The sequence below is a fragment of the Diospyros lotus genome, chromosome 11 (assembly GCF_014633365.1).
Source record: "Diospyros lotus cultivar Yz01 chromosome 11, ASM1463336v1, whole genome shotgun sequence".
Lineage (NCBI taxonomy): Eukaryota > Viridiplantae > Streptophyta > Magnoliopsida > Ericales > Ebenaceae > Diospyros > Diospyros lotus.
Genome location: NC_068348.1, coordinates 22,180,859 through 22,199,205, shown reverse-complemented (window position 1 = coordinate 22,199,205; position 18,347 = coordinate 22,180,859). Strand labels below are relative to the sequence as shown.

General features: G+C 33.2%; 1 protein-coding gene across 14 annotated transcripts in view; it reads right to left on the bottom strand.

Annotated features, from left to right (window-relative positions):
* LOC127812683 (E3 ubiquitin ligase PARAQUAT TOLERANCE 3-like) overlaps positions 1–3,641 on the bottom strand; it is a 28,245-nt gene extending 24,604 nt beyond the window's left edge. For 10 of the 14 annotated variants that reach the window (XR_008025981.1, XR_008025980.1, XR_008025982.1 and 7 more), the window contains exons 1-2: positions 3,288–3,640; positions 3,023–3,107 (exon numbers count right to left, since the gene is read on the bottom strand). Coding sequence is in view for 2 of the 14 variants with exons in the window: in XM_052353186.1 (XP_052209146.1) it covers positions 3,023–3,107; positions 3,288–3,459 (257 nt within the window). In the remaining 12 variants the exon portion in view is untranslated. Of the gene's footprint in view, positions 1–3,022; positions 3,108–3,287 lie in introns of all 14 variants that reach the window. The other 4 variants (XR_008025987.1, XR_008025989.1, XR_008025990.1 and 1 more) reach the window with 1 other exon arrangement.
* Positions 3,642–18,347: the final 14,706 nt, after the last annotated feature.

Sequence of the window (18,347 nt, the reverse complement as noted above, 5' to 3'; positions counted from 1 at the left end):
TTAAAGTTTTGAGAAAGAGACTGGCGGCAGCAGCTTAAGCCAAGAAGATCTTGCTGGCCAAAAGTTAGTTGTTGGACATATTCAAGGCAAGCCAAGAACTCGTTCGAAGCAAGGGAATCGTGATTTGGGTCAACCCAGGATACAAACTAGGTAAGTACAGTTCTTACAATCTACATGAACCCAGATCTGGGTTTTTCGTTAGATATAACAGACAGAATCAGCTGTGTTGACTAGAGAGATGTCGGCTCCAATGCATATTTCGTACTGGTACCAGTGTCGTGACGCGTCCTCACCGGTACAACACCTAATACTGCCAAATCCATGTAACATAGCAGCTGACTAGATCATATGTACAATCTATTAACTACTCCTTTTAGAGGATACAAGAGTTGACGATGAGTCCATAAAATAATTCATTAGGGATAAATTCCAACAAAATGATGTCATAAAAGATATGCATGAACTTGGAGATGAAGAAAGCAGAAGTCCAAGTAACAGGCTTATTAGTCTTGTTTGCATGGAAAACAAGAGAATCTAGATCCATTTTAAGCACACGATAACAAGCTGATCTCAAGCAGGTATGAGCTCAGGTGGCTACAGCCATCAGAATGGTTAAAATAGTTATTGTCTTGAAAAGTTACAGGACTGAATTCAGTTAACAATAATGCCCTCCACTAGTTGATATGCTTGCAGTAGGAGGTGCCGTTCACTCACACAGACAAGAATAAAACCTCTTGATGAGATTATAGAAATCATTCCCTTTCAAGGTTATAAAAGTAAATTAAATACAACCATAACTCCATTCCTTCAGTTCCCTTACAAACTTGTAGAAGCAAGCAATTCTTTTGGTAATTCAATCGCTTTGTCTTATACATCTTCAAGTTCTCAACTTGCATTCACCCTCTTATTCTTCATTTTTTCTTCTTCTTGCTCATTATCTTTTCTTGAAATTCCATTTATGTCAAGTTTTCAACCCCTGCCACCCCCCCCCACCCACCCACCCCCCCCTCCCCCCCCCCAAAAAAAACGACACAGACAATTTCTAAATTCACTCTAGACACATGCCTGTATAATTCTATAATTTTCTCTATTTCCAACAATATGCACCCTAACTTACCAAAATAACTGGCACTGCATGCTCAATGTGACTTGTGGCATATGCAACATAGTCATAAGGGGTAAAATACATGGAATAAATGGAAGTGGAAGGAAATGAGGAAGATATTGACAATCTGCCAGACTATTAAATTATCTTGAGGTATTACACTAAACAGTTAAGCATGTGAATAATTGACATTAACCATTATGAGGAATCATGTGACTCTAAAACCCCCAAAAGGTAAGACATTGATTTGCTTACTATATGGTACTTAATCATAGTTTTTATATAACAAGCACCGCCACATGGCAACTAATCAGGAGCTTCAGCTTGACCCCATTGGTAAATAATTTAATTTCGGAATATTAGATTCATTTGATAGACCCATCAAGGTTTGGTGACATCCATATTTGTATGGTAAGGGAGGTTTGTATACCCTTTGTTACCTAAAAAAATTAGATTGCTGATGTGTTAACAAAAGGACTACCTATCAAGAGATTTGAGGAACTTAAAGCAAGCTGGGAATGATTGATATTCATTCACCAACTTGAGGGGGAGTGTTGATTGATTGATTTTTAATTTATGGGATTGATTATTAAACCCAATTATCCCACAATCTATGGGATTAATTATAATCAATCTTAATTGTTGGGATTGATTGACTGATGTAAATTAGTAATTGATGTAATTAGGATTCCTTCTTTTTTCCTTAGTTATAGGGATTTGATTGGTTTCTTTTTCCTATATATATTGTAACTATTCCTTGTGAAGTGTAAGAGAAATATATACCAAGTTTTCAGTTTTCTTCTACATAACCCAATACCGCATTTTGACCTGACGTTGATCTGGATGGTTTTGATCTTTTAGACCTAGGGATTTTGGTCCTTTTGAGATTGGATTTGACCCAGTTTGGTTGATTCGTGATTTTCTTTGCACCATTCGCTATCAAAATCAGTTTTGGTTTGTTGACCCAATTTTCATTACTGATCTGATTTAGATCTGACTCATTTTTTATTTTTAGCCATTCAGATTTGACTCTGTAAGAGCTTGTTTAATCCAACTCAATTAGGTTGTCGGAGTTTCATTGGGTGTTAGTTATGGCATTTGAGCAATGAGGGCATTTTGAAAAGGGTGGAGATTCTGCTTATTTTACCGTGTTTAAGGAATTCAAGCAAAGTGAAGAATTAGTGAGATTGTCTTTAATTCAAATTCAGTTGACCCAACTCAAAGAATCAGAGAAATATGATTTCTATATCCACTCCAAAACTCAGTTATTTTTGGATTTCTAATTTATCTTTCACTCTATAAATTGAGTCGCATATCCAATACAGAACTCAATAATTCTTATATTGCAAAGAGGTATTAAGTGGTGAACATTATAGAATCTTAAAGAGATAGTGAATTTGAGTGTGATGGGATTTTAGGATTGATATTGAGATAGTTTATCTCTTTTGTAAATCATTGTTTACATGGTGATTTCTGCTCATTAATCAATAGATGTAAGCACATTGTCAAACCACGTTAAATCTATGTATCTCCAATTTTGATCTTTTGTGGGTGTTATAGAAATTATTTTTGTGTTTGATCTATTTCCTAACAAGTGATATCAGAATGATACCTAACACTTCCTCATTAAAATTCTACCATGAAAAATCACAATCGATGAGTATCAGGGATCTTTGTCCAAGAAAGTTCCATGGCAAGACTCCAGTAACTACGTCAATTATCATGGCAGCTTGCAGTGTAGCAATCAAATCATAAATCACAGAAATCGAAGCGCATTAGCATGTCATGCAGTTCTTTTATCTCCGCACATTTAATAGTCTCCAGAATTGTTACTTCTCAATGTCTCAGCTATTCTATGAACGTGGAGTTCTAAATAACGAAAATATTTGCTCAAACAAAACCATGCAACAAACTTACAATGGAGAAGGGACAGAACCAGCAGGCAGTCTCTTAACGATTACAGTGGAACCGCTAGGGATTTGAAAATCCTCATCGTTATACTCTGAATCGCAATCCAAATAACAAAAACATGAGGCAGTCCCCCCAAAAAACTCGAAACAGAAACAATTTGAATTGCAAAACTGGTTACGAAGAACACATAAAATGGCATGTCAAATCTAAACAACAAAAAGAGAACCGCACTAATTATTCAAATTAGCTAAGTGAAGGATAAAAAATTGACCTTGACCGGTGACGGCGTCGGAGAGGACGAGAACGAAATTCTGGGAGTTGAGGTTGAGTTTATTCCGGCGAACTATGCTAGCCCTGAGTTCGCGAACTGATATCGACGGCCGACCTTCGATGTCAACCGAGTCAAAGTTCGCGGAGCTTCTGAATTTGTATCGAATAGACATGACTGTAAAACAGCCGAAAACGACCTAGCACAGCATATGCTTACATATATATTACATATATCTTCTGGATCGAGGGAGGAAGGGGACTTGGGTTTTTGAGAAGTGAAGAAGAAGAAGAAGATCGCGCAAGGAGGTGGGGGAATGCTAAAACCTAATGCTTGAGCGTTAAGCGAAGCGATGCGGTTTAAACGGGGCAGAGTTGTCACGTGTGATGTGGCGTGAGAGAGACAAATACTTACCATACCCTTGTTTGATTCCAAAATTTTAATGATTTATTATGTTTAAAATATAAAATATAAAAATTAAAAGACTCGTCAATTATCAAATTTTTTAATTAAAAATATATTTACCCTCAAATTTTGATAAGTTGGTTAGAATTATTAAATGGCCAATTAGAATTCTTAGGTATGTTTATATATTTATTTATTTATTTATTTTACTTTTACAAATTTTCATTTCCTATCTATTATCTATTATATATAACGAAATCTTAAAACAGATTTATAAATTAATGATTGAGAAATCGAATCTCTTCTCGCCCACAATCGACCCAAAAGGGAAGGATCTTTCCATATGAAGATAGAAAAATCATGATCGAGATAACAGACCAAAAGTTATATATGGAAACTTGAATGATAACTTTATATAATTGTTTATTTATTATTTATTATTAAAGGTATATTCATTACATATAATATGCCTAACCCATTGGGATCTAAAAATATTTCCTAATGAACATACAAGAAAACCCTATTTGAATTTGCCCAAGATCTTTGGAATTCATTTATTATTATCGAGGATGGCTGGTTTCGGTTTTGGTGCATTTCACGTAAGAGGTTTATATATGATCTTGGAATATGGGTGTCCGATTCTTATGGAATATGGACAAATAGAAAAAGTACAACTTATAAATCCACATAGGGCGTAGAAGGTTTTGATCCTTTTATCTCGGGAGAAATAGTCTCTCATCATATTGCATCTGGTACATTAGGCATATTAACGGGTCTAATCCATCTTAGTGTTTACTTGCCCGAACTTCATTACAAAAATTTTAGTATATTGTGATAAAACTAATTGTGATAGATTCAATTTTTTCACAAAACGTATCTTTTTTGTGACAAAATATAATTTTCTCGTGCACAATTCAAAAAGTGAGGAAAATTGTGACAAAAAATATTTTGCCATGACATAAGGAAATAGATAATTTATAACGACAAAATAATTTTTATTACAAAATTTTATCACATCAACTTAACACCAAATTTTTTGCGTCAATTCAACTTACACAACGTGACAAAATAATTTTGTCACCAAATTTGTTTCCACAATATTTAATCATATAAGATGTAATTATAAAATTTTTTAGTTACAATAAGTAATAATTTTTATTACAAGAATATTTTGTCACAACATAGTATTATAAAAAAATATGACAAAAATATGTATGTCACAAGAAATTCATTTTTTGTGACAAAAATAATTTTAATGACAAATAATTCTAATGAATTCAATTTTTTCAAAAAAAAAACACATCATATTAGGTATAATAAAATAATAATCTAGTGACAAAACAAAAAAATTAAAAATATTGTCACAATAAAAAAAACAAGAGACGTGAAGTAACAAAAATATTTTTTATAATATTTTTTCATAATGGGGCCAATATTAATTAGATATCTTGACAAATATATTTCATCAAATACAATTTTAATTATTATATTTTATTATAAAATATATATACATTTGTATATACCAATAGATCCCAACCCTTATTAGTTGAAAAAATTTTAAAACTTTGATTAACACCCCTAGAAAAGAAGAAGGGTTAGTTTAAATATTTTATTATAAATTTTTACATATCATGTTTATCATATATATGTTATTTTGTTGATTAGCTCATTGATTGAAAGATTACAACCATGGACACATTTACCAATTGCTAGCCCAATTAAATAGACAAATTAAAGTTGATGAAGTCAAATCAATATATATGATGATAAATTAATTAACTCAATTTAATTGATTGCGCCCACCAATGGAAAAGTTACTTAGGGAAAAGCCGGAAAAGTTACTTAGGGAAAAGAAGCTTTGAGAATGAAATGATTGCAAATAAATATTTCATTTATGAATATTTAACACAAATTTACTACTTTCACAACAAAGTTAAAGGACTTGTTTTTTTTTGTTATTTTCATATCGTTTTCAATTTTTTAAAATAGTAAAAATGTTTTTATTTTCATATTTTTAAAAATATATTTTTAAAAATAAAAAAAAAATTGTAAAGAAAACTCAAAATAACAAAAAATCGTTTTCACTGTTTTCATCACAAATACGTTCAAAATTTTCAAAACACGAAAAATATTACAAACAAAAAGAACGGGTTTTCAACAATCTCAAAATAGACACTTAAAATATAAAATTAAAAATGAATTCGAAACTAAAAACTAAAAACTAAAATACAAAAAAAAAAACAGTTCTTAAATGATCACAATTAAGATCTATGTTGTAAAGTAATGTGGTCTCCTACTGCACCATCTTTTGCAGACCCAATATGTGGTTAAATGACTTGACATGCTAAAATCTTATTATGTTATAGCATGATGTCTTGACTTCAAAACATGCCTTCCTTATTTTGCAACTATACATTGTTTTGTTTCTCATATATTAGAGCACAAATTGGACAAAGTTCAATAGAGCACATTGAAAATGAATATCAATAAACAGTCACTTTGCTTCATATCAAGCACAGATGCAAAATTTCAGTCTTCTAAGAATCAAATATTCTCTTGAAAAACTACCCTATAAAAAAATTAAAAAACGAAAATAAGTGAGATTATACATAATAATTAATAATAAACATCATATATAATTGTTGTTGATGGAACAATTAAAATTTTTTCCAATAATATGTAACAGAATATTAAAAATTATCGCCATCTTTATCTTCATCATCTTCACTACCACCATCATCATCTTCTTTATCATCAATGTTATCATCACAATAATCAATAATAATGTCATCTTTTTCATTGTAATCCTCTTCGTCACTACAATCATCATCAGTTTTATCTTTTATTATGACCAATTTCTTATTTGGAACAAAAATGCTAGCATCAATTTCATTTGGAAACACATATTCTCAAAACAATGATCCTATATTTTTTTGCATCTATTTATTCAACCTCATTAACACCATTTACTTCATATTGTGCTATGTGCATAATGGTGGGTGGAGTACGTGCATTGAAGTGGTACGTGGTTGCATATGTGACGGCATGTCCATCTACATGATGGTGTAGTTAGTGGCCGGTTACCGAAGATATGGTTTGGACTTAATCTTAGGTTGTTGTTTGCTTGGATGTCAATAACCCACGTTAAGTTGGTCTTCAGTTGGTGGGATTGTTTTTCGAATCTTTAGGAGTATTGTTATGTTTTGATTATTGTACGACTATTATAAATAATCGATTATATTTCAATGAAGGGGATATGAAAAAAGTCCAAATACTTCATTTCTCTCTCTAAGTTAACATACCCACTTCTTCTTTTTTTGACAAACCCACTTTCTATCTCTCTACCTCTAACTTTTTCTCCCATTACGACTTCATTTCTTTTTTCTTTCTCACAAATTTAATACATATATCATATTGTTGATATGGTTCATCATTCAAAATTAACCTAGTTTTGCATTTTCTAGAATATCATATACATTTCTAGGACATACTTTATGCATAATTTTTCAACTACTTCAATTGTTCGTGTCACCAATATAAAAAACTTTTGTTGCTTGTGTGGTTAACACAAATAGATCATGGATCTACCATTTTTGACTCATATTAACACTCACTAGTTGACCATATGTCTTCAATCCAATTCTTTTATCTCCTACATTCCACCAATCACATTTAAAAAAAAAAAGCACGATTCTCCTAACAATACTCAAGCTCAATGATATCTATCAACGCACCATAAAAATTAATTTCTTCTGGATTATGTTCTCCTTTGACCATAATACTACTATTTTGTGTACATACTTATCATGTTCAATCGTGTGAAATCTAATTTCGTTAACTATTATACTACTATATTTTGTAATACGAATATCAAGATTCAGTCCTAACACATATAATTGATCTTGTGGTCCAACTGAGCCATTTATATATATTTAAGTATGCCACCTATAAATGAATCAAACCACATTTTGAGCAATCTTCTTACATTTATCCATATTAAACTTCCATCTAGAAGCTTTACAAGCTAGATTGGGACATTGATCAAGATGTTCACACTCATTTCGATATAGTATGCAATTATTCACACATGCATGTATCTTCGTATAGCCAAGGCCAAAATCGCACATTAATTTCTTAATCTCATAATAAGAGATTGGAAGTGTTTCACCTTTGGAAGAGCATTCTTGAACTCTAGATTTAGACTAAAATACTTGTTACTCTAATTAGTTTTTGTCTCATTGTACAACATCTTGATAAGAAAAGATAACTTCAAGTACTTATTGTAACTAGGATAAAGTTCACATTCAACATCATTCAATAGTCTAGTAAATTTCTCAACTTCTCCTTTAGACATACATGTGCCATGTGTATTGAAAACTTCCTCAACATTAGCTTCCATAAGGTTTCCTCTATGCATGTCATTCAACATTCTTTGAACATCATTATTCTAATCATCAAAATCACCTCCATCATATGAATCACCATGTTGATTATCATTATCTAATTGAAAAGATTTGTCATGATGTATCCATTGAGTATAGTTTTTCAGCATCCCAGAAAAAAAAATATCTTGTTGGACTTCTGCTAAACTTTTCAGGACACAATTGTTATAGTTTTGGCATGAGCATCAGATCCTACCAATGGAGTCGAGACGATATTTTGCAACATCTAAGAAATCTCGGACCCCTTGAATGTTTGCGGAGCAAAATTTATTCTTGAGTCTTATATCCAATTTCTATCCATCAAGTTATCCTAATATTAGAGAACAAAAAAAAAATGAAAATTAAGCAATTCATAACTCATAAAAAAATTACAACAAATTAATTAAAAGACAATAAATTAAAGTATTAGTTTAGTTAATCACTATCCTCTCATTTCGAACCCCTTAAATGTATGTGGAGCAGAATTTATTTAACCATCATAATCTCTTTATGAACAACACAAACTACAAGATATAGTTACGATTTGCCCTCTTATTTAGAACGTACAATAAAAAACATCTTTATGATAATCAACCAATGCCTTGTCTTAATAGCCCATTTGAGTCTGGATTCATTTTCAATTTTCTATTTTCATTCACTTAAAACTTTATTTACTACATTGATGAATACAATTTTCATTTTAAAAAAGTAAAAATATCAAAATATATTCTTTTACTGATATTTTATTTCCACACCCTTCATCCACCTAAATTTTAGTCACCAACTAGCTACACTATATTCATCAACTTAAACCCAACAAAGGAGGTGCAAATTTTTATCAATATAAAATAATTTTTATATATTTAATTATCTAATAAGATATATATAAACACTTATATCGAGTGTCATTTTAGTTTTTATTTTCAAAATTTTGAAAATCATTATCAAATTTAATGGTTAGTTTTTATTTTTCAATAAAAAATAAAAACGAGCACAAAATAAATAAAAAGTAAAAACTGACATTGAAACAAAGGGATAAAGCAAAATCAAAAAGCCTTAAAAGCAAGCATCCCTGGAATTATTTTGAGGGCTTGCACACAACATGGTATTCTGCATGAGCAATGAAGGTTTTAGTAAAATTGCTCCCTCAATAAACAAATCAACAGAATAAATTTCAATTGGAATATGAAATACTTCATACGACTTAATAACATGAAGAGAAAAGCGCCTAAGTACTATCATAAATATTACAACAAAAATAGATAGAATAGAATGGTCACCAAATAATGAAAATTACAACAATGGGGAAAGAATTTAGGGGAAGGGAGAATCTACAGAATTTAGAGAGAAAAAAAATGGAGTATTCTAAATTTTTCTACACAGCCCTTTTTATTCTATCAATTGGTTATATTTATAACCTTACGATGCAAAGAGAAAATAACTACAAAACAAGGAAATAGGAAGAACTACTACCACTACTACGGAAGACCTGCACATAACTCCACTAAGGTCGAAAATAAGAGATTATCTATCCACTAAAGAAACTAACATCCACTAACCTTTACCAAGTTTTGCTGGTTGCATGGTTGTGCACGTATCATTCCCCCTACTCAAATTATCCTTGTTTGCAAGGATGAAGTCGGGTATGTCTTCAAGAATGAAAAATTGAGGTCATTGACATTGATGTCTGAGAAGGAATTTCTCATCACAGTAATAGCATATACCATTTTTCCTACGCTCTCGGATTTCTTGGCTTGTAATTCCTTTAAAAGGATTACCATTATTAATGGTGTCGGTGCCGGTCTTAAGCACGGGTGGGGGGGTGGGCCCAAAATTCTAGCAGAACTATTGGGTCTTGATTTTGGTTGAGCGTGAAGTGGTTGGCTCGAGATCTCTTATACCTGATTTCGTTCCTTGATTAGCCAAGCAACTCCTGTTGTCTCTACCAAGGTCTTGGGTTGTTTGATTTTTATATCTAAGCGGGTGTCATCTCAGAGTCTTGCCATAAAAAAAACTAATTAAAAAATTTTTAGGCAGGCTATCTACTCGGTGGGAGAGTTTCTCGAAGGCTTCTTGATAATCTTCCACGGCTGAAGTTTGTCTAAGGGAAGATAGAGCCTCCAACGGATCTTCGTAAGTAGTTGGACCAAAACGATGAAGTACAACTTTGGTGAACTCATCTCATGTAAGTGGTCTGCGAAATTTCATCAACCACCGGTGCCATTGTAAGGCGATTCCTTCTAGATGGAAAGATGCTAACTGGACTTGTTAGCCAGGTGCAATATCTTTGAAATCAAAATATTTCTCTGGTCTGTAAATCCAACCAGTTAGGTCATCGCCATTGAACTTGGGAAATGATAATTTTAGTTGTTGATGCTAGTGATCATTGTTGGAGTTGGGACGAACAACATGTGGCTACAGTGAGGATGCTCCAGGGGAAAACGGGTTAACTTCAGGGTGGCTAGTGCGTGGGCTACGGCATATTCGTCAAGCTTGAAGCTCGGTTAACACTATTTGGAGGGTAACATTAACCTGATCGAAGCTTGACTCGGGTTGGGCTAAGATTTCATTGACTTCGTTACGAAATCCAATGTTCATTTTGTCGCATGTGTCCATGGTTAGAACCTGGCTCTGATACCAAATAATAGGGGAAGAATTTAGACAAAGGGAGAATCTACAAAATTTGGAAAGAAGAAGAAGGAGTATTCTAAATTTTTCTACGCTGCCTTTTTTATTTCACCAGTTGGTTATATTTATAGCCTTGCAATGCAAAGAGAAAATAACCACAAAGCAAGGAAATAGGAATAACTACTACTACTACTAAAGACATGCACGTGACTTGTAATGGCCCGTTATTCAGATTTAAATTAGTTATTCAATTATAATGTTAATTTAATTTAAATGATATGTTAATATATTTTATTCTTGACATCATAATAGGGCATGAGGTAATTAATTTCTAAATCTTTGGGGATGTAAGAAATGTGATAATTTATTTGGGTAATATAGGAAATGTTGAATTATTTAATGGTATGTGGAAATAATTATTTATTGGGTTAATTTAAAGAAAAATATTTAATTATTTTATTTTTGGTGGGTATGTATTATTTGGAAAGAGTTAGGGTATAAGTGTAATTATAAAAGTGGGGCTTAAGTGATAATTTTGGAAAATTCGAGGTCTAGGTGTAATTTTCAAAAATGACGTGAGGTCTCTTTAAGATTAATTGGGTGTGTATATTATAATGAAGGAGCTGGTAGATGAGATGGCATGCGTGCGCGAGGGGTCACGCCAGGTCACGAGTTCGATTTGCTAGGGGAAGAAGGAAATTATTTTGGCAACAGGGGCGAGGCAAAACGGTGTCGTTTCAGGGGGCTAACGCAGGCCAATTCGCGGCCACACGGCGCGCTCTGGTGTGCCCATGTTATTGCTCCCATGCGTCTTTTGATTTCATGATTTTTTAGGCCAAATTGGCCACGCATTTTGGCCGAATTTCTCTGTTATTTAATGCTTCAATTGAAGCTAAAACAGATAGCAAAATTGGAGAAGAAGCAGGCGCGAAGACAACGTGAAGAAGGGAAAAAACAAAGGGAAAATTCAGAAAAATTGATTTTTCTCCATGCAATTGAAGATCTGAAGGGCGAGGTAGGTTAATCAGCTTGTATTAAACATTTTCTGCGGATTAAATCTTATTTTTAGACTGTATTTTTGGCTTATTTTAGTGCTATTATTATTTTACAGTATGTGGGCATTTAGGGCAAAAAATCTACGAAATAAGGCAAGCCCTCTTCACTTTCTAATTTTTAGTGACCTCTTATACCTGTAATAGCCTCGATTCTATACCGATTTAACCAGATTATTGGAGATACGTGTATAAGCCTTGTATCGAAACTTAGTGTAATTAGTAAAAATAACTAATTTGTGCAGCGGCAGAACAAGGAGGTGGGAATCTACTATTAACAAGCAAGCTCTAAACCCCCTCTGTAAACCCTACAACTTTCGTGTAAGTCTCATTGTTTCTTATATTCTATCCCCTATCTTACTCTAATTTGGCGCCTAGCGTTACTTATTGAGTTGCTATTCATTTGGTGTAATTTAAATTAAATCTGGGACTTCTAGAATTTTAGTTGTTGAAATTCTACGGGATATTTTGTACCGCCCCCATTCCTTTCGGAATGATATTGAACCTAACTTGGGGACTAGGGTCCTAGATGTGTGGGTTTGATTATGGATTTATTAAGTGTGAGTAGGCCAAAGCTATCGAGCAGTAGGGCAAGTGTCAACTATTTGGTGACATTGGAGTAGACTATTGTGCAGCCCTAAAGTAGACCGTTGGGCGGACACTCCTAGTCACTGACCGTTAATCGGTGCCGGACACTACTGACTAGCTCTGTCATTATGTGATTTACTGCTTGATTCGTTATGTTGTATCATCGTTCATGGTTTGATATGCACATGGGTATGGGATGCATGTTGGGGTGTTCATTTATTGAGTATGCTTGGACATGGACATTCTAGTATGGTTAGATTGCATCTGGTACAGGCATATGCATTGCGTGTGGTTTACTATATGGCCAGAGCATGGCTTGATGCCTGGATGTATGGGCGTCGGTGTATCACGTTGATGCTCACTATGTCATTACATTTTTATGTGCATTGCATGGTTAGCGACATTTCACAGGTCTCGAACGGGAGGACTATTCTAAGAGAGCCTATGGCTCGACTATTCTATAGTTCGGGTGTCGGGAGGATCGACGCGTGCATTCCGGTGTTCGGGAGCACTGACCCGGGACAACGCACACAGGTTTGTTGGAGGTATATGTTGCCTTTCAGGGTAGCGGTAGATTGGTATGGGACTTGGGTGCCATGTGTCTTGTGTGGGCCCTAAGGACTGATATGTGCTTTTATTTATGTTTTTATACTATGTTGGGCGTCTCATGGTTTGTGTATGCTTGGGGGTGGTGTTCTGGAGAGAGTTTGCTGGATATGTTCAGCCTACTACCTTCCTTTCTTTATGCTTGTTGAGTCTCTCGATTCACTTTGCTTTCTATTATTCTAGGTAGTGTGGGTCAAGGGCAAGGGAGATAGCATCTAGCGGTAGAGTCGGTATGGTGTACAAGCAGTTCCGTCAGTCCCCGTCATTCCTCGTCAACTCTGATGTTTGAGAGGGATTTACACTATTATTTTTTTACTATACCAAGTCATTCATCGTGTCTCATGTATGTTGGGCATAGGAGTCTATATGCATTTATTTATCATGTGACCGATGTGCTAACGGAGTACCCGTAGTGCATGCATGTGTATAGGTTAGCTTCCGCTGTATTAATTATTGTGTATGCATGCCAGGGTAGTTTCTGTCTTGTGTTTCATACTTTCTCCTTCCATAGACACTCATGTTCAAGTAGTCTGGGTGATTGGGATATCCGAGCAGGGGTGCTTATATCGTAACTCCACTAAACTAGAAAATAAAAGATTATCTACCCACTGAAGCAACTAACATCCACTAAACTTGACCAAGTCTTGTTGGTTGCATAGTTGTGCACGTATCATACAAAGTAGACACGAACAAGATAGTAACTTAAATTTGTCTAATAGAAAATGAAAGAGAACTCGGAATCAATATAAAATAGAAAATAAGGTCACTGAAAACCTTATTGTGGACGAAGATGAATGGGAACTCAGAATTGACAGTTAGGAACTCAAAATCAAAACTTAGAATCAGCAAAGACAACGATGGAGACAAAAGGGAAGTTATGATAAACACCTATAAAGTTATGATGTCAGCATAGGAAAATAGGCAAACTCAAACCATAAATTTATTTCCAAGTTAGAAAATACTCTCACACAAGTAACAATCATTGTAACTAATAGAATTTTTTTTCTATTAATTAAAAAAATAAAATCACTCATTTAAGTCAAATTTTAGTTTAAAAGAAAATAGGCTCAATTTTCCACGATAGAGAACACTTTATAATTTATATGATGACTTTATATATTAGTTATATAAGATCGTACCATTTTAAGAGACCACCTGTTAAATTTGTTATGTTATTGTCGGTTCTTTTCCCGCTAATTGTATTCTTTCCCCTTCTGCATGTTGCCTTTGTGCATGGGGCCCTCCCCCCTTCACTATTGGGCAAATGCTATGTTACCCGATATGGGCAATATAGCATTGTCGCTTAGTCTCAACTTTTGTATAATAGATGGATTAGTAGATGAATGTACGTACGTGTAAGCTCATTATGACATTAGGTCTCCATGTATAGCTTCTTTTTTTTTGTGAGGGTTTTCCCCCATTTTAATGAGGTGGAGGTGTCTCACTCAACCCACCATAATTGCACAACTTTTTCTTTTCATGCATAGTTAAGTCTTGTGATACAATTGCAATTTTGTTCAATCCTTCAATGAGGTGAACGTAACCCTATTATTTTTTAGTTAAAAAATTAATATATTTTCATTTCCTTTAAATGTTGTCTTGTCTGGGTAGAGTTGAGCTTAGATTACAGTTGGGCCCACAGAATGTGAAAGTCAAACTTTTACACTCTTTTGCAACTTTCCATAAAACGAAGTGAAATATATTTATTATTCAATAAAATTTATTTTTATCTAAAAAATTAAAGTAATATAAACTAGAAATTACTTTTGCCTTGAAAAAATCAAAAAATATATATTCTTACTTTCCAATTTTTGTGTTCCTATTATTCTTTAATAAAACTTGTAAAAAATATCAGTTAAAAAAAAAACAATAAACAAGCACTCATAATTTAGTTCAAACAAAGTACTCTAATAAATATCTAAGATGTACTTCCTTCACAAACATGATCAATAGTAACTCTAAATGTTGGTTGTATCTCAACAAAAGTAATAATAAAAATATAAATAATTGTTTCCCCACCCAATATATTATTTTACATAAACTCATGAAGATGTTTATTACATCGTTCACTTCACATTTTTATAAACTTAAAAATATATTACCCAGCTAAAAAAACTTCCTCGTTAATAACCTAAAAATATATAAAATGTGAGACAAATAAAAGTAACGGGTAAAAGAATAAAATAAACTAAATAAAGGATTAATTAGTAACTTACACTTAGTGAACAATTGCTTTCTACAATGTCAGTTAATTGATGATGTTTGATGTTGACAAACTCGAGAATTGTTGGCTTCTAGTTATTTTCGAAGGAGCAAACATTTGGAATGAAAAAGTCTGTATATGTATATATATCGTGAGTTATGTTAACATTTCTATTAAAAAAGTGTTCACAATATAAAGTCCTACAAGTTAAAATAGGTTATTAATACATATAAAATTTATGTACCTATTGCGACATTAAGAAATCATTTGAGAGGAATGCCCTTTTTGTTGGGTCTCTCAATTGTGGTTCTTGTTACATGTTTGGTATCGAATTATGATGTGTGTCAATCGAAATGTTCTTGTTCACATCTTCATCGGAGACTATAAAGGCCTCAATCTTTGCTTCCATTTCTAGCAATAATGACTTATTTAACAAAAAAACATCAATACACCTTGAACCATTGGATACAATTCTTTGCAAAACATGTGATAATATAATAAACTGTTAGCATTAGGTCATTTTCATTTAGAATTATCTCTCCCACGGGGTCACAAATAACTTCATATGTAATTGTCAGTGTCCATATTTTCAAATAGGATTAAGATAAACTTTTGAACTCTAAGTGGCAAAATAGCTTCAATACATGTGAACAAAGGATTTCATCGAATTCAAATTTTCTATAAGTGCATGACACTATTTGTTCCAAGTGGTTGTATGCAAATGTGTGAATTCTTTTTCAACCTTCAATCTCTTTAGCTCTATAGGTACGAATAGTCCCATCATCATTCTCCAATTCCAATGACAAATTAATAGTTTGCTTAATACCTTCTTGAAACCAATAAAATATTTTTTTGTGTATTTTTTTATTGTTTCACGCTCTACGAACCAATTACAAACCAAATTAAGTGTTGTTTGTTGTGTTAAGTGTTCATCGTCCATTTATTTTTCACGGTGATTATCCATAACCCTAGAGTACAGACTTATAAACTCTCAAAAAACGATTCTACTATGATTAAAATAATATTTCAAAAACTTATTGATGCTCCCTTCTCTGTGAAATGGTTATGCCAGCACAAAAGTGAGCATGATTGTACACTTGAACCCATTTCTTTCTAAACTCATGTTCTTTGCAATCACTCATTACCTCTTAACCCATTATTTTCAAGTAATTTGCCCAAACTTTGTTCAAATTCTTCAACTGTTTCTGGATTGTACATGCAAGCTCTGAATTGTGGTACAAATAATTTATATCCATTTTTACTCAAGTTCTTTGCAGCATTTTGATATAAATGCCACAAACACAATCCAGGTGGACTTCAAGCAATACTGCATCAACAACACTTGATATAGCTATAGATTGATATTTAAATATGTTTTTCGATTTTTTTCTCCCATAACCTCAAAGAAAGTAGTAAACAACCACATTACCGCATCAGTTGTTTAAACATCTACCAGACCATATCCAAAAAGTGATGTTTGTCCATGATGGTTGATGCCGACAATTGGTGCACGTAACATTTCATAATTGTTTGTCTGAAATGTTGTATCGAAACATACTGCATCACCAAATAACCCATAATCCCGTCTCAATTTTACCTCACATAAAAAACACACCATGTATCTCACCGTCTTCATGGGTTCAAAAAGAGTAAAAAAAATGTTTATTTTCCCTTTTCTTTTGTTTTAAGTATTCAAGGAGACATTCGGCATCAACTTTCTTGAAAAATTTAGCTTGTATTCTTTGTAATAAATTGTTACAGTTAGATCTTGTAAAATTAGGGTTTTGGCCTCCACCAACTTCTTCACACATGTAGGAGAAAATTTTTCCTTGCTTTATTCCAGATGAACGCATTTTCTTCATAAGTTCAACTTATTAAAAATCGATTTTCCTTTGGAACCTCAAATAATGGGAATTGTAACGCCCCATAAATCCCATAATCGATTTTTAACGCTTTGATTTCAAAATTTAAATATAGGAGGCGTTAATTAACTCGTTAACGTTTTTCCCACTTCCTTATGGTATTTAAATGTCTCAATTTTCCCCAAATTTGGAATAGAAGATTAAACAAAGGTAGGTTAATACGAGAATTTAGCTTGAGACCCTCAAGAAAACAACCATAGTATTGTATCTCGACTCTTTTATAATCTTCTGATTCCAATTATTTACTCTAGTTTAATCAATAGGAAATCGATGTGCAAGGGGTAATCATATGGCGGATCATCAGGTTATAGTGTGAACCAATCAATCTTCGGTATCTTGGGCTTTAATAATACTCTTTAAAGATTTGAGTAAAATATAAGTACGAAGGATATTCTTTTAGGGATTCGAATAAAGAAAGTATTACGTACCTGGTATTGTCATAAATATGAACTTCCAAATTTAAGGACAAACGATATTTAATACAAATGATTCTGTGAATATTACGTTTCTTTGGAATTTGAATTGGAACATAAATATACCACAAGCTTGGCTTTAAATCTTACCATGCTTCAATACTTAGAATCTCCATATAAGTAGTTGATTTTACAAGACATCCGAATAGAAATTGGTAATAGATTTAAATGATCATTTAGTGGCTTGATTACAATAACTTGATTTATTGAAACGTAAACAGAATAAAATAAATATTTTGTAGTCGTTTCCCCTTTGCCTTCGCTTGCTCCTGAGTACTTAAAACACTTACTGCACTTGGAACGTTGAAAGTTCCAAGGATATGAAACACTCAAATTAGATAGTGATATCTAAGTGGATAACTCAGTATTGGAAGTGCGTGTAAATGCATTATGCAATATGTCGTGAAGTACGATGGTAGTGATGCTAGGGCGTTGCAATCACCCCCGCTGGCCATCATGCAATCATAAAATCATAGCCATTCCCTGACTTGGGACGGTGTGGTCCTAGACCACATACATGATGCAACCATTTCAATGCCATTAGCCATGAATGTAGTGATGCATGTCCATGTGTATAAAAATGCGAACCAATGGTATTAAATGATATGCAAATCACCCGAATGAAAGTACAACATGTAAGAGATGCAAGAGTTCAAAGAGGAGGAGTCACCCACCAAATTTACCTAACCTGGTACTGTTCACGAGTGTCGGTTGGGCTGTTCTGCATAAAACGTAAAATTTCATAAAATCAAAGTTAAATATTTT